General features: G+C 42.2%; 1 protein-coding gene and 2 long non-coding RNA genes across 3 annotated transcripts; all 3 read right to left on the minus strand.

Annotated features, from left to right (window-relative positions):
* Positions 1 to 15376: 15376 nt before the first annotated feature.
* On the minus strand, positions 15377 to 17685 carry LOC147724517 (zinc finger MYM-type protein 1-like). The gene is made up of 3 exons (XM_086966615.1): positions 17634 to 17685; positions 16279 to 17511; positions 15377 to 16101 (listed from the first exon to the last, which is right to left on the minus strand). The coding sequence occupies exons 2-3, from the start codon at positions 17486 to 17488 to the stop codon at positions 15377 to 15379; spliced, it is 1935 nt and encodes a 644-aa protein (XP_086822741.1). The 5' UTR covers positions 17489 to 17511; positions 17634 to 17685.
* On the minus strand, positions 17678 to 19580 carry LOC147724518 (uncharacterized). Its single transcript, XR_015310098.1, has 4 exons — positions 19498 to 19580; positions 19044 to 19155; positions 18590 to 18701; positions 17678 to 17745 (listed from the first exon to the last, which is right to left on the minus strand). It is a non-coding gene; the product is annotated as an uncharacterized LOC147724518 (long non-coding RNA).
* Positions 19581 to 19957: 377 nt separating this feature from the next.
* Positions 19958 to 24815, minus strand: LOC147724519 (uncharacterized). The gene is made up of 3 exons (XR_015310099.1): positions 24678 to 24815; positions 20406 to 20517; positions 19958 to 20063 (listed from the first exon to the last, which is right to left on the minus strand). It is a non-coding gene; the product is annotated as an uncharacterized LOC147724519 (long non-coding RNA).
* Between the last annotated feature and the right edge of the window lie 2063 nt (positions 24816 to 26878).

Consider the following 26878-nt stretch of genomic DNA (forward strand, 5'->3'; position numbering starts at 1 on the left):
AGGAAGAAATAAACCAATATAAATGCTTTATGATATAGAAAAAAGTCAGGTAAACCAAAACCAGCATTACATTTTGGTATTTTTAGTTTTTTATAACCAATTCGAGGTGATTTCATATTCCAGAGAAATTTGGCTAAAGGTTTATCAACATTTTTATGAAATGTTAACGGACACTGAGTAGGAATCATAGCCAGGGTATAAAAGATTTTAGGAGCAATATTAATTTTTATGGATTCCATTGTACCCCACCAAGAGAGATGAAGGGAGGACCATTTAGAAGTTTTATCTTTAATATAATTTAGGATAAAGGTACTATTCAATGTTAATGTTGCTTTGACGGAGAATGAAAATAGAGTACTAAGATATTTCAATTTATTTTTTTGCCAAATTATATCAGTTATAGGTAACATATCAGGGGTACAGAAAACATTTAAGGGGAAAAATTCAGTTTTATCAATATTAAGTTTGAAACCAAAAACCATGGAATATTTTGTAATAATTTCTAATAAGGAAGGGATTGAGGAGATAGGATCACTAATAAATAATAACACATATCAGCATAAGCTAAGGTTTTGATAGTAACATTCTTCACCGCAATGCCTTTAATATTATCACATTTTCTGATATGATTAAGGAAAGGTTCAACTCCAATTAGAAATACAATGGAGAAAGGGGACAGCCTTGTCTTATGCCTCTAAAAAGGGAAAATTTACTTGATATTTGGCCATTGATGAATAACCGAACATTGGGAGAAAAAATGCAAGTCAGAAATCTTACGAATAAACAAGGGACCAAAATTAAATGATAGTAAGGTCCGAAATAATAATTGCCAATGAATTTTATCAAAGGCTTTTTCTGCATCTAAAGCCATAATTCTTGAGGGTGCAATTAAAGAAGAACTCTGTTCAAATACATGCAATAAGGTTCTTGTGTTGTTTGCAGAATATATATTCTTCATAAAGCCCGATTGATCAGGGTGAACAATAGAGTCAAGTATATGGGCCAATCTAGAGGCAAGAATTTTAGCATATAATTTACGGTCTTGATTAATTAAAGATATAGGACGATAATTTGAAACAAGGGTAGGGTCTTCATCAGGTTTGGGAAGTACAATAATTAAAGCATCTGTAAAAGAACCTGAAATAGTTACAGAAAAACCAAAAAAAGTAAAAAGTTGAAATAGATAAGGTTAAAGTTGGGATTGGAATTCTTTAAAAATTCAGATGGAATACCATCAGGGCCAAAATACCTATTTTTTAAAGAGATTTTATGGCTATTAAAATGTCATCAGTAGTAATGGGTAGATCTAGTCCAAGCCTATCTGATTGTGAAATTTTGGGCAAATCACAGGTATTTAAGAAAGAGTACATTAATGAGACATCATGAAAATCTGGCTTATTTTATAGAGTAGAATAAAAATCAAAAAATTCTTTAACAATATCATTGTGGGATAACACAATTTTGCCATTAGGACCCTGAATTGAGGTAATCTGTGCCTTATCTTTTTTACTACGCAAGTACTTCGCTAGGAGCTTTCCAGATCGATTGGCATTAAAACGAAATGTATTGGACGTAATAAAAAGTCTTTCAAATTTCGCTATTTGTTTTTCCAGGTGGTTGATATGAGCATTGAAAGTTTTATTCTAGTAGACCATAATAGAAATGGTAACCCCTCTAATAAGGCTTTAAAGGCGTCCCATCTATTGACCATAGTAGTGGAGTCTTCAGGATTAAGCAAAAAATAATCTTGAATGGCCTTTAAGATTTTTGGTTTATTATGGTCATTAAGGATAATGCTAACATTCATGCGCCATCTAGTTTGTTTTGCAAAAGTGGAAGTTAGATTTATAACAAAAGAAATATCTATATTACCAATCAGAGGATTAGTTGCAGATTGGATAAGTTGTGTAGAAATTAAAAAATAATCAATTCTGGAGTGTGAATTATGAGGATTGGAAAAAAATGTAAAGCATTTGTCAGTAGGGAAATGTAAGCGCCAAATGTCAGCTAACTTGGTGGTATGAATAAAGGATTTAAAAGCATGAAAAACCTTAGAAGGGTGAAATTTAGTACTAGATAATCTATGTGATAATGGGTCAGCAATAACATCAAAATCACCTCCGACAATCAACTGAACGTTTCCCAACTTTAAGACTTCCGTGGTAATATTAGACTAAAAAGCAGGATCGTCTGCAGTAGGACCATAAATATTAAGTAAAAATAAGATTGAATCATGAATTTAACCGTTATGTATCTACCATCTACATCTGAGGTTTTACTTAAAACTTGACAATGTGGCGCAGACTCGGTGGGCGACCCTTGGGAATATGATCGCCAAGAGAGATATAGCACAGCTGTGGGGGTCCCAGAGACTGCCCACTATCTCGGCATGGAAGGAGAATATGGATTGGTGTATGTTTCGAGAGAAAGCGGTGTATGTAGCGCGCGGCAGACCGAGGAAGTGGGGTAAAATTTGGGGCCAGTGGAACCCGTACCAGGGTGATGTTTGCACACCTCCCCTCACCGATATTCCGGATGTAACCCTTTCCCCCTGACCCGACAATCCTAGTGCTGTCTAGTCCTAATGTGACATGACTCTGTTTCCCCCCCTGCCCCCCCTTTTTTCTGCATTGATGATTTGTATTAAATTGTAATGCGCTTACTTTTCCCCTTGAACACGTATCCTACTTTATTGCCTTCTATTGCCTTGTTTGTTTATGTTTTCTTTTATTGTCAATAAAAAAAGTTACAACAAAAAAAAACTTGACAATGTATTACTTTTTGCAATAAAAATAGCTTCACCGTTTTTCTTACAATTAGCAGGAGACGAAACAATAGTATCAACCCACTTTTTTCATATAATTTAATATTTTATCATCAATATGAGTCTCTTGAATGAAACAAATATCTGCCTTACGACTACCTAAATAATCTAACATTTTGGTACGTTTAACTGGGTGACGTAAACATTTAAAATTTAGAGAAACGACTTTGATATTATGAACATTAGCCAAAAATTAGAGATTGAAAAAGAAAGAAAAGTAAAAGAACAAGTAGAGGCGAAGAAAAATTAGATAAGAAATAGAGGAAAACACTAACTCTAGACTTAGTAAAAGGACAGGAAGAAAAGAAAACAGGGAGAAAAGGACAAACAAAGTACATTAATATCAAGAAAGAAACGCACATACGTTCTACAAGTATGACCTGAATCGTTGGAGCCCAAATTAGACATAAGCAATTATCTTGTCATAACATAAGAATTTAGTTGAAGTCAGGTATTAGAGTCATGAGTATCCATAAAATGGTGCGAACGTTGGTCCAAAAAGTGATGTAAATCATCAATACGCTGAAAAGATTTTGAAAAATTGTCTTTCCAGATACGCATAGTAGAAGGGTCAAAAAGACCATATTTGAACCCAAGACTTCGCAAATAGGAACACATGGCAGAAAACTCCTTGCGAGTTGAAACAGTTTCTTTCGCAATATCCTGATGAATGAAAATCTTATTCCCATTGACCATCAGGGTAAGAATCTCCCGCGCAGCTTTTCGAATCAAAACCAGATGGTGATGTCAAAGAACTTTGAAAATCATTTGACGAGGTTTAGTATGCTTAGGATTGCGATGTGAAGGAATCCTGTGGGCCTTATCAATCTCAAATGTTTCTAGAAATGTAATTTGTAGAAGGCCAGGAATCAAATTTTCTAAATACAGTCTGCAGTTGTTACCCTCAAACACTTCTGGCAAATTAAAAATGCGTAGGTTGTACTGCCTGTTGTGATTTTCCATGTCCAAAAGTTTTGTAGACATTGGTGTTATTTTTGCAACAAGTGGGTTAAAAGAGTCAAGCTTAGTCTTATTATCCTGTATTTTAATGGAATTATCAGAGATTTTCATTGATAAACTTGCCATTTCTTTTTGAACATTTTTAATTTCTGAAGCAATAGAGTCTGTTTTAATGTGAAGAGCTTGAATTTCCTCTAAAATTAGAGATAATGAAGATTCTGATGATTCAACCGCCTTTGATTTAATAGGTGGAGGTGAAACTTGCTGCCTTCTTTTGGTATGAATAGAATTCTTATTTTCCATTTTATTTATGTGTCAAAAGTCAAAAGGTTTAGTGAGAAAATATATAATAGGAACAAAGTTGTAAGGCAGCAAGAAGAAATCCTTAGTAAAGCTGGTGCAGCAGCTATATTTGGCTATGTGAGTGGCTCGGCCTAAGCCAGGCCCTTTCCTGAAGAGTTGCTCCACCCCCCCTGACTGACTGACTTGGCTGTTCCTGAAAGAAGAGCTGGAGGCAGAAGCAGAATGGAGGAAGAAAGCTGCTCACCGTCACAGAAATCGTCAAAAAGCACCACAACTCACAGGTACTACAGGTCCTACAGGTAGTGTATAACATGTGCTGTTTTGTTATTGTTGTTGATTTTACCATGGTTGTACATATTTTAGTGCTGTTGCATATCTTTTATGGCCATATGGCCGAAATAAAGTTTGAATAATAACTACAGGTACTATCTAAGCGACCTCATTTTTGCCACATTTCTGACAAAATGTCGGCGTTTATATGCTGAAAAACGGGTCCAACGTGCCGGAGCTCTCTAGGCAGCGGCCATCTTGTATCGCACGCTCGCGCATCTCATCTCTGTGGTCTTTCTAATACCACTCCCCTTTATATGTTCTCCCCAATATTTTAACAGTCTTGTCCAGGATTGTTAAACCCTGAAAGAGTTCCTAATGTGTAGCCATATATGTGTATTATGTTGTTTACCCAGGTTGGGGACATTCTCTGGATCTCTACCCATCTGAGCAATTTTCTTTTTAAGACATTGCTTCTGATTCATAAAGAACAGCTAATTTCCATCCCTCTTCATTCCTCCTCCTCATAGGACTTCATGCAATGAGCTTGCAACTGTCAATCCCCAATGCATGAGGTGTCTGTTGCCACAACAACTTTCCATAACTAGATTTTACTGTGGTCTGCTTCAAGTACTTCAATTTAAGAGGGATAGCACCAGTCTCATCAATCAGCCTCACCACCCACACTGTAAGGAAAGAAATAAGGGAGGGGTTAGCATATAACATCACAGGATTGAGATATGACCATTTGTTTGTCTTACACACTTCCTGAGTGATTTTCTATGGAGAGTCTTCGTCAAGCTCTTGTCTGCCAAGCCTTAACCCTCTTTTGGTCACTGCTGCTTCTGAGTGTGAGTATGTTTTACTTTTTCCCTTTTATCCCCTCCTCCACTTGAGCCTTGGCATCCAAGGCTGTTTTACTCTATGCCCTATGTTGGTGAAGCTCCAGCCTAGCCCATCCTAGCCTAGGCCATGCTATGCTCATCAGTCTGATCAGCGTCGCAAAGTCCAGATATTTACCTTAAGCTTTAGCCATGTGGGAGTGGTTACATCCTCCCATAGGGTTTAGCTCCCAAGCTGCCTGCTGTCATTCAGACACCTTCACCCTACACTTTGTGCCATCTCACGAGCCATTTTCAAGCCTTTGCAGGTTTAATAAAATGCAAGGTCTTTCCCGCTGCTATCATTCTCAATTGCGATGGAAATGGCATCATGTAGTTGACCACTTTGTACCTTAATTCATGCTTCACTGTATCTAAGGTTTGGAATTGCTAAATGACCGCTGTTTAGTCTAGGAAGAACATGATGTTTGAGCCCTCCATCAGGGTCCTGTGTTCTTGAGACTTGTTGGATAGCATCGCTATCTGTAAAATTCTTGCGATGATTGCTCATGGAAGAGATCCCAGTTTGGGCTTTGGTCCTGGGCTCTATGGGTCTTCTCAAATGAAAAAAAAGCTTGACAGTCTCTATGGTTTCAACTTTTTGAAGATCAAACCTTCCACAAGGAGTTCTACAAACTGTCCCTCCATCTGCTGTGGGACACCTGTTAGGCATATATTCTTGAGTGTCCCTCTGCGTCTTCCACTCTGGGGGTGGGGGCAACTGCTTTGTAAGGGATTGAAGTTTGGCCACTGTGCCTCTAAGGAGCATCACCTCATCTCAGTTGTTTTAAAAAACCCTTTTCAACTGCTAGAAAGAACGCTTGACTGATTCAATAGTAAATTAACTGTGCATAATCAAAAGGTACATGATCAATAATTGCAAAACAGACAATCAATAAATGACCAGAAATTGGAGCCTTTAGACAATCTCACAGTCCATAATGGAAGGAAAGTAGCTTTAAGTCACTCTGAATGGCCTGTATGAGTGTCTCATATACGATGTTCCAAGTGAACCTTATATGGTTTGTAAAACCAACAGTATCTCATGTAGAAGTTTATACTAGAGTTGTCCAGTCTTCCTGCTTGTTCAGGCCAGTTCTCATTATGTCCATGCACAAGATCCATCTTAATTCCTCCTTGTTCAGTAACTGCTCGATGCTTTTTTTTCCTTGGAACACTGATGACTTGCCCTTTTAGCCCATTTGCGGAGTGGTCATGTTCAATAAAGTGCTCCATCAAAGGGGCAGAGTGGACCTTGCATTGGATCATGCTATGGTGCTGGCATATATGAATCTTGATTTTCTGTGTCATCTGTCCTATACAGTGTGTATTACAAGGACAGATGATGCCACAAATAATGTGGCATAAAGTAGAATTTGAAAAAGTTTCGAGAGGTATCTGTAGACCCTTCAATGCAAAGATTTTTAGATTCTATACAGTATGAGAATACACTGCATTGTCCACATATATAGTGGCCCATCAGAGGGGGGATCCCCCAGGGTTCTGTTAATGTAGTGGGTGCTCTTTCTGTGGGGATAGCTGCCCTGCCAAGTTGATCTTTAAAAATGTTACCTATTTTGTAAGAAAACATTAGTGGATTCAAAGTATGGTCCCCTGATGCCAGTACCCTTCAATGTTCCTGGATTATATTTGATTGGTTGACGTTGGATCCTGAGAAACTGACCATAGGGGAGGGAGTCACATAATGAGCGTGGATAATAACTCGAGTACTCGAATAGGGTGTTCCTTTCTGTGGACTTTCGGTACAGAGTAGTGTACAATCTATCATTGTCAGCCATGGGCGACCTCATATCATCTCAATCCTCCTTTTATGTTGCCTGCTACTCTATTACGTATTGAGCACACTTACCTGGCTCATGGTCCCAGCCTCCTAGACACTGCTCCAGCCACAGGACTTGACACTGCTCACACTGATACGTTTCTCTTCCCTGGGTACTTTGCCAATATCTGAACACACTTTTTAGAATGTCCATGGGACAGAGCCTTCCCGGCCATTGCAGACAGGTGCATTATAGCCCTGCATACAATCATCAGCTAGCCAGTAATTGAATATCATTTCAGGTAGTTCCTTCCTTTACTACTCACATGCTCACCTCTATTAGTTTACAGGGAAGTTCACTTATCTTCCACTTTACTTTCTTCAGACCTCATGTCCATTGAGCTCCCACAATGACTTTCTGCAGAACTGCTGCCTATATCTACTTAGAGGTGAGCCCTTCATTCTCTCCTTCCCGGATAAGTTTCCCCGTCCCATGTTTCACTAACTGTCCATGCTTTCTGCACCCTCAGTTTGATCAGCAACCTTGCTATATTGTGAATATAACCCACACACTTTACTTCTGTATAATAATTCATTCTTTCCTTTGTCCTAATTCCTTTTTTTTTCATTTTCTTTTTTCAGACTATCTCGTGCTGATTCATATACCTAGAGTCCTGATAATGATCCTGGTATTGGTTTTGTGATAAAAACGTAAACTTTAAATGCAGACTCTTTCTACATTTATTATAATAGTCATGGACAGCGCTACTCTTGTTTTAGATGCACACTTTGGTCACCATTGTCACATGCGCATTACTTTTGAGAAACCACTGCATACGTAAAATGTTTTGGCTTACTGTGTAAAATAGTTTTATCTATGTAAAAATAAATTATTTGTTTACATTATATATGTTTAGGAAACATTATAATGTCTACCCAAGGTCCCTAACGATCCTCAGGTTCTCTTGTTATTTGATATTTAGCACATTAAGGGCTCTTTTCTTGATCCTCAGCGAAAACTCCAGAGTCCCCGGTGCTGCAGTACTAAATAGAAATGCATATTTCTCCAGCTTGTTTTGTGGCTTGCTTTTTGTGTTTTATCTTTCTCCATATTCAGTTGGTGGAGCTCTTCACTTTTTTAGGGTCTTTCTGCTTGGCCCTCCTGAGTGTCTAGCTCACATTAAACATGATCAAGCATCCTCTCGTTTTTGTGAGCATATTATTCCTGAGGGTTCATGGTCTCCTGCCCCTGGTAACCAGGTAGGGGCATAATATTGCTTCCATCACACGCTCAGTGCAGAGGGTTGGGAAGGAGTGTGGGGGGGCGCAAAAAAGCAGGCCTGGCAAATGGTGATGTTAGTTCCCCCTGGTTTCATACAAATGATGGTCCATCCCTAAAATTAGAAATGAGCTAGGGGCATATGTATTAGCATGTAAGGTAAGGCAACATTTATTGTATTAATCAAAAGATTACAATAAAAATGCATGATAATAGAATACAAGCTCATAAAACCCATTCATCTGTTAGAAACACAAAAGTAAAAAAATGACCATAATTGTAGATTTAAAATATTAAAATATTCAGCCCGAAAATGTTCCCTTGTACAGTTTGATTAAAATGAAATAACCATGACAAAAAGATTTCGTTAATTTGCAAATAAAAGAGTTAGGTTGTGAACTGAAACAAAATTTTGCAGCCTCGTTAGTTTTCTTTACTTTATCTTCTCCAGCAGTAAATAGTTCTTCCGTAGATCAAGTAGTTTTGGGAAGAGGCATACAATCTGTTCGATTGTTCCAGGTTTATAGTCACATAGTTTTCATCCCTTGATGCCTGTTAAGCGAGTATTCCATGATTATTCAAATTGGAGCATCAGTAGATACAGCACTCTGAAGCATAAATATTTCCTTTTTGTTGCAGGTTCAAGATAGGGATTGATGTATGGTTGCTATGGAATAAAGTAAGAGTCGAAGAGCAATTTGCTTTGCATTTATGACAACATCAAGGACAAGTCTCACGGCTGTTCCTCTGCATGGTTCTATTGATCAGAGACATATGCAGATTGTTAGACATTGCTGCTAGCTCACCCAGTTGCGTTAATCTTTGTTTTAAAGTCATTTTATTTAACATTGACAAGTCCATACCCGTTCTCCTGAAGGATCTGGATTTCAAATCTTCCAATATTAGGCCCTTTAATGTGTTTGTAATTGTGTTTCTACAGTTTCAGATATAATTGATTTCAGCTGTAAGATGTTAAATGAAAAGTGACTTCAGATTGAGTTCCAAGTGCAAAGAAAGCACATATAAAGTGTACATTTTATTCAGTTCTGATATTGTCTTATCACTGAAAATTGATGATGCATATAGAAGTGAGGAGATGGTTTTGATGCTAAAAAATATGTATTGATTGGCCTATTGCTCTCCCTCTGTAGTTGTTGACAAACGATCAGCTTTATTGACCATATAGGTATTTACCCTCTTATAAGCAATGTGCTGGGACCAAGCTAAAGTTGTTGATATTTATTCCCAAATACTCATAACTGTTTACTTTGCGAATTTCTTGGCTCCCAATCAACCATGTGGTTTAACCACATAGCTTTCCAAAAATAATTACTTTATTTTTTTAACAGTTGATTGTAAGGCCATTTTGTAGAGTGTAGTTATATAATCTCCTTAGTTGATGTTGTAGGCCTTTGGAAGTCCTTGAAAATATTAGCAGGTCAGCTGCAAAGGTCAAATCAGTGATAGGTAGCTTCCCCAATTTCAGTGTCAGCCTCCATATTGGGTTAAGCTGCTCAGAAAAATCTGAGCTATACAAGGAGAACACGAGAGGTGCTAGAATACAACCCTGTTTTAAACTGTTCAGAGTTAACATTTCAGGGAAAGAGAGTTTTGGCTGGAAAACGTCATTCTTAGCCATGTTTCCTGGTGGAATAGTGTGATAAAATGAAGAGGTGACTGGTTGATGCCCGAAGACTTATTCTAAAAGAGATTTCAGTCTACCTTGTCAAGTGCAGTTCTGTAATCTATGTAACATAAGTGTAATGTTAGGTGTGTATCGATTGCCTTCTGAGTTATTGTCAGCACTATGTTTAATGGTAAGGAGCTTGAAAGTGACTCTTTTGCTGACTGGGAGCCAGTGGAGGTCCCTCAGGTGGCTGGTGATGTGGCTGCGGTGGGGGATGTTGAGGATAAGTCTTGCGGAAGCTTTCTAAATGTTCTGCAGTTTCTTCAGGAGTTTCTGGGTGATGCCGGCATAGGGCCCAATTCTACTGCAGTCGCTTCCCGGCCAAAAGGGTTTAAGAATGGCTTCCAACCAAAACAGATCATGAGAGTCCAACTGACCGAGTACGATGCATCTGGATGCTTCCAGATGGCATTTGGTTTGACTGCTATTGACTTCAATGCGAGCCTTTGTTCAGACCGAATGCAGAGGCTCCCATTGAAAAAAGGGGTGACTGGGAAAAATGGGGCGCCCTATGTTAGGCACCCCCTGGTGCCTGCCACACTGTGAATGGCTGTTAAGGGGGGACCGATGGGTAGTCCCACGGGCCCAATTGGGAAGGCTCTGGGTGCAGGGGGGCCCACTACAGGCCCCCAAAGTCTGATTACGACTGCCGATTTGATTCGAACGCAAAAACCACAGTTGATGGACAGAATGCAGAACAATGTCATACATTCACCCCAGTACAGAGATCTTGGCCCAAATCCATCGTTTTTCTGCACTCCACACCACCCCAGTTCAGACATGGCCATATGCAAATCAGTCTGACCCTGTGCCTCATGGGAACAGTCCAGCCCGAACTGCCAAGCCATGCCTTCCCTGGACCGGAAACAAGCCTCCGAGAACCGGTTTCTGGCATTCCAGCCGTCTTCAGCCCGGCTTGCTTGAATCCAGTGGTGTGGAGTGCATGGGACTCACGTCTGAGCATACCCATCCCACTCGGGGTGACAAATGCAAAAACCACAGTTGATGGACAGAATGCAGAACAATGTCATACATTCACCCCAGTACAAAGATCTGGGCCCAAATCCATCGTTTTTTTCACCCCAGTACAGGTCTCTGTACTGGGGTGAATGTATGACATTGTTCTGGTCCTCGGAAGCTTGTTTCCGATCCAGGGAAGGCATGGCTTGGCAGTTTGGGCTGGACTGTTCCCATGAGGCACTGGGTCAGACTGATTTGCATATGGCCATGTCTGAACTGGGGTGATGTGGAGTGCAAAAAAACGATGGATTTAGACCCAGATCTCTGTACTGGGGTGAATGTATGACATTGTTCTGCATTCTGTCCATCAACTGTGGTTTTTGCATTTGTCACCCCGAGTGGGATGGGTATGCTCAGACGTGAGTCCCATGCACTCCACACCACTGGATTCAAGCAAGCCGGGCTGAAGACGGCTGGAATGCCAGAAACCGGTCCTTGGAAGCTTGTTTCCGGTCCAGGGAAGGCATGGCTTGGCAGTTCGGGCTGGACTGTTTTCATGAGGCACAGGGTCAGACTGATTTGTATATGGCCATGTCTGAACTGGGGTGGTGTGGAGTGCAAAAAAACGATGGTTTTAGGCCCAGATCTCTGTACTGGGGTGAATGTATGACATTGTTCTGCATTCTGTCCATCAACTGTGGTTTTTGCATTTGTCACCCCGAGTGGGATGGGTATGCTCAGACGTGAGTCCCATGCACTCCACACCACTGGATTCAAGCAAGCCGGGCTGAAGACGGCTGGAATGCCAGAAACCGGTCCAGGGAAGCTTGTTTCCGGTCCAGGGAAGGCATGACTTGGCAGTTCGGACTGGACTGTTCCCATGAGGCACAGGGTCAGACTGATTTGCATACGGCCATGTCTGAACTGGGGTGGTGTGGAGTGCAAAAAACGATCGATTTAGGCCCAGATCTCTATACTGGGGTGAATGTATGACATTGTTATGCATTCTGTCCATCAACTGTGGTTTTTGGATTTGATTTGAACAGCACGATTCAGAAGGCTATCCAAATGCAGCATCATACTCGGTCATTCGGAAACGAGGCCCGTAGAGACGTATGATTCTGCTCCATACGGCTTGCTCATTCCAAATGTCGTCGGGTTGGGATTGGGATATTCCTAATGCCTAACTCGCATCATACTCGGTCGGTCGGAAAGCTTTCTGAGTCGGTTGGAAAGACACGTTCCTGATCCGATTCGGATGGAGCAACTGAGGTTAAGAGACCTTCCTAACCACATCAGAATCAGGCCCATAGTGTGCAGTGCCATAGTCGATTCTGCTTCTGATGAGTGCATGGGTGACCGTCTTTCTAAACTCAGTGGGGATCCACTTGAAGATCTTTCAGAGCAGGCTTAGTGTGTGGAAACAGGATGATGAGATGGCATTGATTTGGCGGCTCATAGTGAGTGAGGAGTCCAGGATGATGCTGAGTTTTCGTGCACAGGATGTGGGTGTGGGGGGGTTTCCAAGTGCTGTGGCCAACCAGGAGCCGTCCCAGGTAGAGGGGGAGGAGACCATGAAGAGGGCTTCAGTCTTCTTTGAGTTGAGCTTGAGATAGCTATATTTCATCCAGGTGGCAACAGCTTTTATCCTGTCATGGAAGTTGCTCTTAGTGGCTGTGGGTTCGTTGATAAGGGAAAGAATCAGAGGGCGTCGTCGGCGTAGGAGACAATGCTAAGTCTGTGGTTAAGCTTGGCAATGGCTGTTAGCAGGGCCATGTGAATGTTGAAAAGAGTAGGGCTCAGGGAGGAGCCCTGAGGCCCTCTGCAGCTGATCTCTGTGGGTTCAGAGTGGAACAGTGCTAGTCTAACTTTTTGTGTTTAGCCAGTGAGGAAGGAGCGGATCCATTCTAGTGCTTTGTTGTGGATGCCAGCATCATGGAGTCTTGTGCATTGGGTGCGGTGAGAAATGGTATTGAATGTGGCTGAGAGGTCCAGGAGGATGAGGGCTGCAGTTTTGCCTTGGTCGTTGATGGCCTTCTTGATAAACTTGGCTGGGAAGAGGGGAAGAGAGATGGGTCTGAAGTTCTTGAGGTCCTTCCGGTTGACAGATGTGTTTTTTCAGCAAGGGGTTGATCTCTGTGTGTTTCCAGCCTTTTAGGAAGGTGGTGGATTTGACAGAGCAGTTGATGGTGCAGCAGAGTTCGGGGGCAATGGTGGTGCAGACTCTGTTGAAGATGCGGTGCGGGCAGGGGTCCAAGAGTGACCCGGAGTGGATGCTCTTCATGATCATGAGGTTGTCGTCAGAGGTGAGGGGAGTCCAGCCTAGTAGGGTCTGTTGGGGTCTGGTGTCAGTGGGTGCGATGGTTAGGGGTGGGGTGGGAGGGTCTTGGGTGTTGAGTTGTATAAGCTGTTGTATATCTTCTTAATCTTGTGGTTGAAGAATTTGCAGAGGTTGTTGCAGAGGTCTTGGGAGGGTGGGATGTCTGTTGTTTCTGTGCTGGGCATGGGGAATTCTTTTACCACGTCAGAAAATTCCTTACTATTGAGTGTGTAGGCGTTGATCCTTTCTTGTAGGGCTGCTTTCTTTGATGTTCTAATGAGAGGTGGTGTGCGGTGACAGCAGTGTTTATCGAATCTTCCATTTACAGACCTGAACCCCAGCTCAGATAATCGACTTGATGTTTGCTTATTAATTTCCGTTGGTTTTCTATAAGTGATTAGAATTGTCGGAGGTCGAATGCAAAATATTGTGTCCGGGGAGCTTCTGATGCTACTTCATTACCAGGTTTGTATAATAGTGACTGATTAAAGTCACTGGCCAAAATTAAAAACTTTACAAGTACATTTATCAATGATTTCTTCAAGAATATTGAGGAATGACTCATAACAACCTGCTTTTGCAACTACGGAAAGAGGAAAATATAAATTCATAATTATAAAGCCATTTTTATCTTTATCTTCAATTTGGACTATTAAGCTGCTGCGAGATTTAAAATGAAAGCTTTTAGCTTTCATTTGGAGGTTGTTATTTACTTGTGTAATTAAGCCGCCACTGGGCTGTCCTGGTCTCCTTTTCATTGCTGGATTTCAAAGGTTGAGAAGTTAGGTAGATAAAACGAAGAGGTTTTCCAAGGTTCATGCAGACAAAATACATGAAAGTTCAACAAATAACTTAATACATTGCTATTTTCGGTCGTCATATGCCTCTCAATTCCATCTATATTTCAATAACATTAAAGCATGTACCAATTAAGCTGCTGTTGGGTTTGACATCTGTAATTTATTCCTGCAAAACTGAAGCAATCAAAGAGTACAAAGTATGGCGGTAAATTAAAATCCTGGTGCTGCGGGTTACTGTAGGCAGAAGGCAGGATGAGAATCTTCTGGTCTGGCAATGCTTGGTCATTCTCACAAGTCTTGGGGGTCTCAGCAAACATTTTGAAAGATGACATATTTATAGCACCCTGCTCATGTTCTATGCATTGCACTGATAATCCCAAGCAGGTGGCAGTGTTCAGCTGTAAAGGAAAATTATTATTTTCTGCTGTGTGGCAGCTGCAGCCTAAACTGCTGGCTCATTGGCCGAAGAGACCTCTTGTGGAGTCCACACACGTAGAACGTCGGACAGTGTTTGAACTAGAGACGGCTGGAGGTATTTAAAAGTGGTGGGCCAAGCCGAGCAAATATTTTGACCTATTGGCAGGCACTATGGCAGCATCTGTACTCTCTGATCAAATGTATCACTCAGTTAACCCTCAGAACCTTTTCCAAGATAGCGCCCTTAACTCGTGACACAGTACCTCCATTTTCTGAGGAGCTGGTATGATAAATGGAAGTCTGATTCCAAAGAGTGGGTCAAAGATGAGGTTGCAACTGCCTCTAATGAGATCCGCTTACGCCGCCTCCTGTTCAGCACTTTGTTTTTCAAGGAAGGGTGAACACTAGGAAAGCACTAAACATTGTATGCAGTCTGAGTATGTGTCCAGTGAAATGTAAAAGCTCTCGGTTTATCCTGTTACCTGCATTTGATAACCAAGAAACACAGTGGCGGCTGGTGACATTTGAAAGTGGTGAGGCGTAAAATGAAAGTCGTACTGCACCGTAGCGAGCGAGCGTAGCGAGCGAGCCCGAACCCCTTAAGGAGGGTTCGGGGGGAATTCCCCCCGCGAAAATTTTGAAAAAAGAGTGGACAAATGGTGCATTTTCATGCAAATTTGTGAAAGCAGGAAGGTTAATAAAGCAATTGTGAAAGTGCAGTTATTACATTAATAAAGTGGTGTCATATAACATAGGTAGCTGCTTATTCTTCTTCATCATAACCACAGAGCTTCATAACAGACTTTGAAACACAATGCATTGCTGAGTACCTCACAGATGTATTTTAATAACAAACAAATAAACAGGACGCCAACTAGCAGCATTTAAATAGTGTTCACTTTTTGTAATGAAAATCCGCACGTCTGTTTTTCATGGAAGCAAACTTCTCAATGACTTGACCATTGAAGTCTGGTATTCTTTTAACTAACTCACTCTCGATGGAAAGCATTGCTAAGGCATTCAGCCTGTCCTGTATCATGGTGTTTCTTAGGAATGTTTTAATTCTGTTCAAAGCGGAAAATGAACGTTCCGACTCTGCTGTTGTCATCGGTGTGGTGATGAGTATTTTTAATAAAGTCACTGTTTCTGTTAGTGTGTTTTGCATGTTAAGGTTCAGAATTAAAGCAAGCAAATTAATTGCATTAGTGGCCTGCCGGTATACATGCATTCCATACAGTACAGTTAGTTCTGTTCTCAGATCCTCTTTGTTGAGCATAGGGTAAGCATCAACAGCGGTATTCAGTGCTTGCTCAGGGAAGGAAATATCATGTTTAGCAAACAGATCACTTTTTAGTAATGTGGCACTCACCAAATGCTTTTTAAAAGAAAAGCGTTCCTTTGCCTGCATAATTATAGTGTCACATATCTCTTTGGAAATTCGGACTAGACTGCTGATGTCTTTTCTGCGGTTAGAGAAAGTAGAATCATTTGGCAGTGTGCTGTCTAAATTGTCAACGTCTTCTCTGATTTCCGTTATGCTTGTGACAAAGCTGTTGATAGATGTTTCCACATGGATAGTATCTATTTCACGTTTTTGCAACGTTTCATACAGTGCTTCAACTTTTAGCATTATTTGAAAAAACAAAAACAGCAAAAACTGAAACTCCCTGTCTTGCAGTGTTCTAGCAAAGCCACGGGCCTCATTCCGGCTTTTGTAGTCAAAGTCTTGATTTGCTTCTATGGTGTCAAAACATTTCTCAAGATCAACCCTATATTGGTATATTAGGCGGATTGTACGGATGTGAAAATTCCAACGAGTTGGGCCTCCCTTTGGAATCCTTCTGTTAACAATGGTATGAAGCAACTCCGTTCTTTTGGGGGAGCGTGAGAAGAATGCTGCCATTCCTCCTACATCCAGGAAGAATATCTTTGCCTCAGAGATCTTTCCTACTGATTGTTGCATAATCAGATTTAGTTGGTGGGCATAACAGTGCACGTAATGGGCATTAGGGTAGACATCTTTAATTTTTTTTTGTACTCCACCGGAGGTTCCACTCATTACTGCAGCACCATCGTAGCTTTGTGCAATCAGTTTTTGTTTTTGATGCTGCTCTGGAAAAATGAAGTTTAGTTCCTGTAGAATAACTGAAGAAATGCTTTCTGCACAAGCGTCTTTTAAATGGGTGAATCCATAGAAGCGTTCCACAACTTTGTTGTCACTGTCTAGGTACCGAAAGACCAATACTGACTGTGTATTTGTGGCCACATCAGTGGTGTCATCAGCCTGAATAGCCACAAAGTCTGTGTTTTTCAGCTGTTGTACGATAGTGCTTTTTACAATCTCTAGCATGCACTCAAGCAGTTCATTTTGTATGATTTTCGAGGTGCCCTTGAAGACTGTAGCAGTTGATAGATGTGCTTCGAATACATGGTCTATGCTTGCTATTAAGTCCACAAGCCCTAAGAATATACCAGGATTTGCAGAGCCTTCCGATTCATCATGCCCTCGTAAAGCCAGTTCAAAATCACCACAGAAACGAATGCAGTCAATGATTTTTGACAGCACGTGTCTATTCCTATCAACTGCTTCATTGTGCTTCCGTATATTTGTTTGGTAGGCCTCGCTTAAGTGGGCTTCAATCGGTTTATCTCCCAACATTCCCAGTCTTGTCAGATTTTCCATATGTGTTTTCGTGTGTGCATGCCTCTTTACTTTATCTGACAAATGTTTTAAGTCTTTCACTCCTTTTTTGGTCCAAGGAGTTTCACCACCAAACAGCAGGCAGGGGAAGCAGAACAGAGTATTTGTTGAAGGACATCCTGTAAGCCAATCAACTTTTTTGTACCAGGTGTTTGTGAAAGAACGTGTGTAAGGCTTCCCTCTGTCTAGGGAACGTTGTTGTAGGTTTAGGTCTGGCCGGTGAGGTCCTAATTGTTTTACAATTAGTTTGTCTTCACGTTTCAGTCCAAGGAACGGCTTTGCAAATAGATGCTCTACTGTATTCATGGTGTTACCAATGTTAGTGTTACCTGTCAATAATCAAAGTACAACGTATGAGGTTTGGTGCATGTATTTAGACGCCACCCACCATGTACACAACTTACATAGCCCTTGACTACTAGAATGTAAAATATAGCAGCAGTTTCCTTACCTTAAACACTGGGGTTGTTGGCTGTGTTGTAGCAGAAAAGGAGGTTGGCGTCTCTTCTTCTTTGCTTGATTTGCCCAAAAATTAGTTCGGCAGCCTGAGGCTTTACCAAATGCTGAAAAGCAAATACAACAAAATGTAGTTGTGTCAACCAAACACACAGACTTTTAACAAAAGCATTCAAACTGTAAAATATGGGCAGGCATGTACAGTGGTGTAACGCAAAATGAGCCCCCTCCCTTGCAGAATGTGCTGAAGCACCCCTTAGTGATCACATCACGATGCATTTCTTTGATCATAAGTGCCTCTTATTACAGAAAAAGTTGGAGACCCTTGGCTTAAGTGATCCACAAAGACTTGACCCTGTACACTGCACATTACATTTGGGTTATACATCAGGTTTCACCTTCTTAGAACAATACACTTGAATTTTACTAAGTGGGCTAATGCAATTCCTTCCATTGACCAGTACAGTCTAGGGGGCACACTTTTGGTTCCTATGTGTAGTCTATATGCAGACGACGATCATCTGAATTATTAAGGGACTCAGATCACACTCCTGGAAAGTGGTTAAGCCTGCCTTAGCATTGTTTTTGTAGGCCATGTGGACTTTTAGAAGGTTCACGTGGGCAAGCTGGCATAAGCTCTGTAGTCTGGAGATGAACATGTCACAGTCATAGACATGCCATTAGGAAAACGGACACTGGAACCAGGAGGACAAACGCAAAATGAGCCCCCCCTGTAGCACGTAGTTAGCGGTTGATCTATAAACTATAGAGGTAAAATCTTCTCCAGTGAAAATTAATCTACCTTTGAAACAATACATGCACTATGGAAAATATGCAAGAAATACAAATTCAAAAGAAGACTGAACACTGGTATTTGACGCCACCCACCATGTACACAACTTACATAGCCCTTGACTACTAGAATGTAAAATATAGCAGCAGTTTCCTTACCTTAAACACTGGGGTTGTTGGCTGTGTTGTAGCGGAAAAGGAGGTTGGCGTCTCTTCTTCTTTGCTTGATTTGCCCAAAAATTAGTTCGGCAGCCTGAGGCTTTACCAAATGCTGAAAAGCAAATACAACAAAATGTAGTTGTGTCAACCAAACACACAGACTTTTAACAAAAGCATTCAAACTGTAAAATATGGGCAGGCATGTACAGTGGTGTAACGCAAAATGAGCCCCCCCTGTAGCACGTAGTTAGCGGTTGATCTATAAACTATAGAGGTAAAATCTTCTCCAGTGAAAATTAATCTACCTTTGAAACAATACATGCACTATGGAAAATATGCAAGAAATACAAATTCAAAAGAAGACTGAACACTGGTATTTGACGCCACCCACCATGTACACAACTTACATAGCCCTTGACTACTAGAATGTAAAATATAGCAGCAGTTTCCTTACCTTAAACACTGGGGTTGTTGGCTGTGTTGTAGCGGAAAAGGAGGTTGGCGTCTCTTCTTCTTTGCTTGATTTGCCCAAAAATTAGTTCGGCAGCCTGAGGCTTTACCAAATGCTGAAAAGCAAATACAACAAAATGTAGTTGTGTCAACCAAACACACAGACTTTTAACAAAAGCATTCAAACTGTAAAATATGGGCAGGCATGTACAGTGGTGTAACGCAAAATGAGCCCCCCCTGTAGCACGTAGTTAGCGGTTGATCTATAAACTATAGAGGTAAAATCTTCTCCAGTGAAAATTAATCTACCTTTGAAACAATACATGCACTATGGAAAATATGCAAGAAATACAAATTCAAAAGAAGACTGAACACTGGTATTTGACGCCACCCACCATGTACACAACTTACATAGCCCTTGACTACTAGAATGTAAAATATAGCAGCAGTTTCCTTACCTTAAACACTGGGGTTGTTGGCTGTGTTGTAGCGGAAAAGGAGGTTGGCGTCTCTTCTTCTTTGCTTGATTTGCCCAAAAATTCGTTCGGCAGCCTGAGGCTTTACCAAATGCTGAAAAGCAAATACAACAAAATGTAGTTGTGTCAACCAAACACACAGACTTTTAACAAAAGCATTCAAACTGTAAAATATGGGCAGGCATGTACAGTGGTGTAACGCAAAATGAGCCCCCCCTGTAGCACGTAGTTAGCGGTTGATCTATAAACTATAGAGGTAAAATCTTCTCCAGTGAAAATTAATCTACCTTTGAAACAATACATGCACTATGGAAAATATGCAAGAAATACAAATTCAAAAGAAGACTGAACACTGGTATTTGACGCCACCCACCATGTACACAACTTACATAGCCCTTGACTACTAGAATGTAAAATATAGCAGCAGTTTCCTTACCTTAAACACTGGGGTTGTTGGCTGTGTTGTAGCGGAAAAGGAGGTTGGCGTCTCTTCTTCTTTGCTTGATTTGCCCAAAAATTAGTTCGGCAGCCTGAGGCTTTACCAAATGCTGAAAAGCAAATACAACAAAATGTAGTTGTGTCAACCAAACACACAGACTTTTAACAAAAGCATTCAAACTGTAAAATATGGGCAGGCATGTACAGTGGTGTAACGCAAAATGAGCCCCCCCTGTAGCATGTAGTTAGCGGTTGATCTATAAACTATAGAGGTAAAATCTTCTCCAGTGAAAATTAATCTACCTTTGAAACAATACATGCACTATGGAAAATATGCAAGAAATACAAATTCAAAAGAAGACTGAACACTGCTTTTTGACGCCACCCACCATGTACACAACTTACATAGCCCTTGACTACTAGAATGTAAAATATAGCAGCAGTTTCCTTACCTTAAACACTGGGGTTGTTTGCTGCGTTGTAGCAGAAAAGGAGGTTGGCGTCTCTTCTTCTTTGCTTGATTTGCCCAAAAATTAGTTCGGCAGCCTGAGGCTTTACCAAATGCTGAAAAGCAAATACAAAAAAATGTAGTTGTGTCAACCAAACACACAGACTTTTAACAAAAGCATTCAAACTGTAAAATATGGGCAGGCATGTACAGTGGTGTAACGCAAAATGAGCCCCCCCTGTAGCACGTAGTTAGCGGTTGATCTATAAATTATAGAGGTAAAATCTTCTCCAGTGAAAATTAATCTTCCTTTGAAACAATACATGCACTATGGAAAATATGCAACAAATACAAATTCAAAGGAAGACTCAAAACTGGTATGTTGTTGTTTTTGTCATTGCATCCAGATATAGGATACAACAAGTAACATCATACTTACTCTTATGATATTACTCTTTTTGAATGCGATCATTAAAATTATTATCGTCTAACTTTTAAGTCTACATTGCCAGTGACTATCCACAAGATCCGGTACAAAAGGGGGTGATGATGGACGGAAGGCATGGCTTGATTCCGGTCCAGGAAAGACATGGCTTGGCAGTTCGGGCTGGACTGTTTTCATTAGGCACAGGGTCAGACTGATTTGCATATGGCCATGTCTGAACTGGGGTGGCAGAGTGGGCTAAAGAACGATGATGGATTAAACCCAAATACGATGACTGGGTGTGAGTGTTTGATTTGTTCAGATGCTCCGTCCAACACCACCCCCTTTTGTACCGCTTTGTTCGCCATAAGTTGGTTAGAGCGGCAGACCCTGATGCAGAGGTCTGGCCCGGGACCAGGGTTCAATTCCCCGCCTCGGCGGGTCTTGGGCTCAAAAAATTCCACGGACCTGATAATTCTCGCCTCGGTGCCTATTCCAATCATGGAGTCCCACTCTGCAACTCTGGGCAATAGCTTGCTTAATCTCCACAACGGCCCCCACAACGCTAAGGATGCCTGGCCTCCACCTTGGGGGTGCCCAGGAGTGGGCGCCTCACAGGGAAAGCCAGGATGGGTTCCACAGCGGTATTCGTACAAGCGCCTTGAGACCCTTGCGGGTGAGTAGTGCGCTATACAAGTATCAATTTACATATAAGTTGGCAGGGTATGCTCAGACGTGAGTCCCTTGCTCACTTTGTCACTGGATTCAAGCAAGCCTGGCTGAAATGCCAGAAACCGGTCCTAGGAAATACTAAAAGACAAAACTACAACATCTTAGATGATGGCTTACATCCCTGCCTGCGATGCACAACTCGTCACCATGCGGGAGGTTCCTCAGATAGCGCCGAGAGGCCATGTAAATGGCTGGCCGGGATGGCCCAGAGAGTTAAACACTCACCACTGAGAAATGTGGTGGCATGCAGGTCATATATTCGAATCTCTGCATGGCCAACTCATCCTTCTACCCTTTTGAGCTCAGTGAACTGATCAGGTGCAAGTTTAGCTACATAGATTAGAAGCAGAGGAGTTGTGGTAAGTGCTACATGATAAGTCATAACTTAATTTATTATAACAAAATTAACATAACCTAGAGTACATTAACAAAAATGCTTCATGTTTTCATAAAACTACCTACCATGCCCTTATTGCCACGCAGCTGAAACTGACCACACCAGACACCAAAAGCAAGCATTTCAGAGGAAAGTTACCTTAGCTTGAGTTGTTGTTAATTGTATTTGATTGTTTAGGCAGACCGCGAAACCAAATACAACCACAATGCACAGAAATCAGTGGGAGTCCAAGCAACTGATTAATGCATGTGACCAAAATGGTCTATGAGAGCACACGCTCGGACATCTGTTAGCACTTGGGAGGTTAAAAGTGCCATTAAATTACACAGGGGGGCAATGTGAAGTCAGCCTGTGAGACTTTCCAGTGTCAGACCTTCTCTGCCAAGACCCCTGACTTTGCGGCACATTTGCAAAAGGCTATAAAAGGCAACATAACAAGACTTGCCACATATGGTTTAATGTAAAAAAAACCTGAAAGATCACCCAGCCATACGTCACTTAGCAGGAAAGACTGCGGGAAGAAGGCTCGCAGCGACAGTTTAAATACTACACTGCCAGTACCTAACCAGACGATAATTTATGGCAGCAGCGCAGTGACAAACATCCGAGTATCGCCGAGTGAAAAGGGCTTGCGCAGACAGTGATAAATACGCCGATGGTTGAGCTGCAAGAAATTAAATGAAATATCTCTACACTTGCACAGAAACACTGGAAATTAATAAAACGATACAGATTTTCTGTCTAGCTTACCATACATAAATCAAAATGTCCCTTTCATCCCACAGGAGTCCACTTGATCTTTGTTGCTATAAAATGCATTTAACCTAATTAGTGACTATCGTACTAAATATTAAATGTATATCCAGTCCTTATTTCTCTGGAAACTCCAGGTTGACTACTGTATTACCGCCTCGGGAGGGCATTGCTTTGAAAATTTTGATAGCGATGTGATAAATGTACAAATTCAAGAGCATTATCTTTTCATGAAAAATATTGATGACATCCAAGAACAGCTGAAAAAGGAACGTTTTACAATCAAAGAGGTTACCGTCAATGTGCACTGTCTGCTGCTAAGACGAACCCCTCCATAATGTGCCTAAAGAAAATGAGGCCAGGTCACGTCATTTGCTCTGCCGTCCTAAGGCATTTGTGTGCAGAGATCCCACCCCCGTGAATGACAGTGATGTTCAGCCAAATGAAACAAAAAATAAAAGAGGAGACCTGCACGTGCAGCTTTATTCAACACTAAGGGGTCGATTAGGATCGCGGACGGACTTGAGTCCGTCCGCGACCCCAGAGTATGAGGGAACGTCCGCAGGGGCTGCGGCGTTCCCTCATGTGCGATTAGGATGTGACCGCCACCCTGGCGGTCACATCCTGGATATTTAACATTGCGGCGGGTGCTGCTTCAAGCAGCACCCGCCGCAATGTTAAAAGTGCATGTTTTACATTTACATGCACAAAGCGGCAGGCACCGCGCGGTGCCTGCCGCATTGTGCATGTAAATGCTGGGGGGTACCATAGGTACCCCCCATGTGCACCCCCCACCCGCCAACACCCTGGGGGCCCGCAACGGGCCCCCAAAATCAAAAGTACACATGCTTTTCCACGGCGGAAAAACCGCCGCGGAAAAGCATGTTTACTAATGCTTCCTAATTTGGCTGGCGGTGTCTGATAGACACTGCCAGCCAAATGAGAGCTTTTCCGCCGCGGTTGTAATCCGACCGCGGCGGAAAAGCAGCGGACAGAAACCAAGACCCACCAGCCATCGTAATGCGGCGGTGGGTCTTTGGTGAGTCCGCAGAGGATTTTCCGCCTCCTCCGGGCCGGAGGTGGCTTCCGCCGGCCCGGAGGAGGCGGAAAATCCTCCATCCTAATCGGCCCCTAAGTGTATACTAAGATAAATACTTCCTTTAATGATAGACTGCATCTCCTTTAATTCATGGGCACGCGCTCATTATACAAAACAGAGACATTAATATGATTGTATTTCGTTGGTTTCCATCATGAAGGCAGAGGTCTCAAGCAAAAAATGCGTTTTAAAAATGTCAGAGCGCGACACTGCTGAATTTGGCACAGTTTCGCACTCTGACATTTTTGGGGAAATATGCCTCTGTATCTTTGCTTTTGATCCTATACAATGCTGTGCATCCTTTTTGGATGGATTTGTGCTATACAAAAAACACAACACACTTATGTGACTAGTGACCCTTTTAAAAATAAGTCCTCTTCTTTAGTTCCTGTGACAACTGTGGTGTGGGATAGCAACAAGCACGCATTTTTTTTTGTCTTACTAAATAACAAAAGAGTAGCGAGCGACTGTGATAGGCATTAAAATATCCACGGTTGAATTATGACTAACTATAAAAAGGGTTATATTCTCTAGGTAATTACGTGCGGCGCGGCAGCGGCTGTTTAAATTTCAAGCACTCAGAATTCATACGTACGAAACTTTCGAGACACAATTACACTGCCTTTGTGCCAACACGATTTCACGCATAAAAAGGGAATAGTAAAACTAACATTGATCACTCCTGAGGACACAGCCAAACTGGCGGGGCCTCAAAAGTAACTAAGGAAGCCAACTGTTTTTGCCTCCAATGACAGTTCTTCCAACAAAACCTACTGCGGCCACCTCTGGGGCTCCAACCCACCGTATCATGCCAAGGCGGCCAAACACCGTCAACTTAAGTTTAACATTATTTTATTTTTCAGGTCCATACCTGCACAGTGCACACAGGTCCAGGATTAGAATCTGTGATCTGTCTCTGAACGCTCCACAGACTCGACGACGGCGACTACACTAGGTGAAGTGAGAGGCCTCAGACAGTCACCAGACGCACGAGTCGACCACGAGGACTCAGGACACCACAAGGAGGAAGAAGGGAAGGAGGGTCTGAGTGACACAACTGTCCTTGGGCCGGCCCGATTTGCCCAGCACCTAGAAATGCCCAATCACTGAATGGCTTAACACTAAGCCACTACAGTGATTGGGCATTGCTTGCCCCACCATGTGTTAGATGTCCCACCCCCGCGGTGAGACACTAGACCGTGAAGACGAGTAAGTCTGTACTGTACTGGGACACTAGAGTACAGTACACACAGTAGCCAATCCTGATGCTGCTCTCTTTAGAGGAGAACTGCTCTCTAAAGAGAGCAGCATCAGGATTCGACTGAGCACGAAAAAAACGCCGCTCATTTTTTAAGCACTGGGGAGCGTTGCAAACACGAACCCCGTACTCTGCAGTGCTTGCTTTTCCCAAACCATTTACTTTACTAGCTGCTCAAAGGAAGTCGGGCAGACACCACATGCGCAGTGCGCACTGTGCCGGTGTTCTCCAGTCCAGCGCCACCCACTGTCAGACTCAAAAAGTACATGATGACGACGAGTGAAGCTTCAGCTTGACACCACGCACGGCCGCAGGTGCAGGGCAATAATTATCGGGTAATTTATTCGAGCGGCGCGTTAATTTATAAAACTTTTATTAACGCGCCGCTCGAATAAATTGCCCGATAATTATTAGTGGGGCAACGCCCCACCGCCCAAATGGTAAAACCGCCACTGAAGAAACAATTTTCATAACATTCATATGAAGGAAAATTACTTAAGAAAGAAGTGCTTTTTGCCTGGCGAGGTGGCATGTTAACCAGACAGGGCACAAGGTGGCATGGAAAGCAAGCAAGCAGTGTGAGAATTACCCAAGGGCAACAGTCAGAACCACTGTGCGTTGGCTTGCAAGGTTACTCTACAAGACTAAATACAGGCCTGCAGTATAATTGCAGCAGGTGATTGATATGGGGCACTTCTTGATAAACAATAACTGTAGTATAAATGTCATAGTATACTCCCATAACATAAGAATAAGGTAGTTAGGGTGTATTTATCATGGGTTTGCATCAGCCTTGCGCCACACAATGTGCGCAAGCAGTAAGTCATATTTATGAAGCGGCTCAATGGCCCAATTATGCATAGTGTGCGCACAATGTGACACTCACATCTCTCCACCACTACCACTGGCAACATCCTTCTCACCCCACCTCCCTATCATGCCCATGAAATCTCATAATGTGGTTATATTGTCCAGGGCGTAGATTTTATTAACATCAAACCGGTTAATTCCACATAACCACTACATGAATATGGGCATACTACTTGGTAAATGGAAGATATACATGCTTCACACTTTAGTGATATTCATATGTCAAAACACTAATATGGTAAAATATATATATTACATTTCAGCATATCATTAAGCTGGCCATGCTCTGGAACACTCAACTGCGCACATTATGCCGGCAGGCCACAACGAGCTAACAGTAACAATTGCATTACCTGAACTAGGGCACCACCTAAGGCCTCAGAGGTACCTGACCAATGGCTAAACCTTCGGGTATACACATATCAAATGCACAATGAAATTAGAATTGCAGTCTCAGGTGACACAGCATCAATTTGTTCATAGTCTAGAATCCTCTGCTGTGCACATTGTGCCAGCAGGCCACAACGTGGTACAATTAACAGTTATCTTACTTGAAATCGAGGGCACCGCATAATGCACCGGCCCTCCGAGGTACCTGAACCCAGGCAGCCTCCCAAGCATCAACTCAGTACTTCAATGAAGTGTTACGGCAGTAGAGTTGAGGACCACCGGCAGGCCGGTCCCTCTCCCCGCCACTCCACTGCACGCTTCCATCCTTCCCTGTATTGGGGGTCTATCCAATCGCTCAACCTCCCTTGTTGAGCATGCCTCTTTGTTAACTGTCAGTGCTCCGCCACAGGGTGAGAAGCTCCCCGGCGCACACGCCCTCCCCCCGCTGACTGTGCTCTGGGATAGCCCCCAACACTGTCTGAATGAAAATCTCTATTCCTTTTGCCGACATATGCTTTCCATTGTGCTGGAACAACTCTCGTCTCGCCAGATGT

Source organism: Lissotriton vulgaris, chromosome 4_1 (genome assembly GCF_964263255.1).
Source record: "Lissotriton vulgaris chromosome 4_1, aLisVul1.2, whole genome shotgun sequence".
Taxonomy (NCBI): Eukaryota; Metazoa; Chordata; class Amphibia; order Caudata; family Salamandridae; genus Lissotriton; species Lissotriton vulgaris.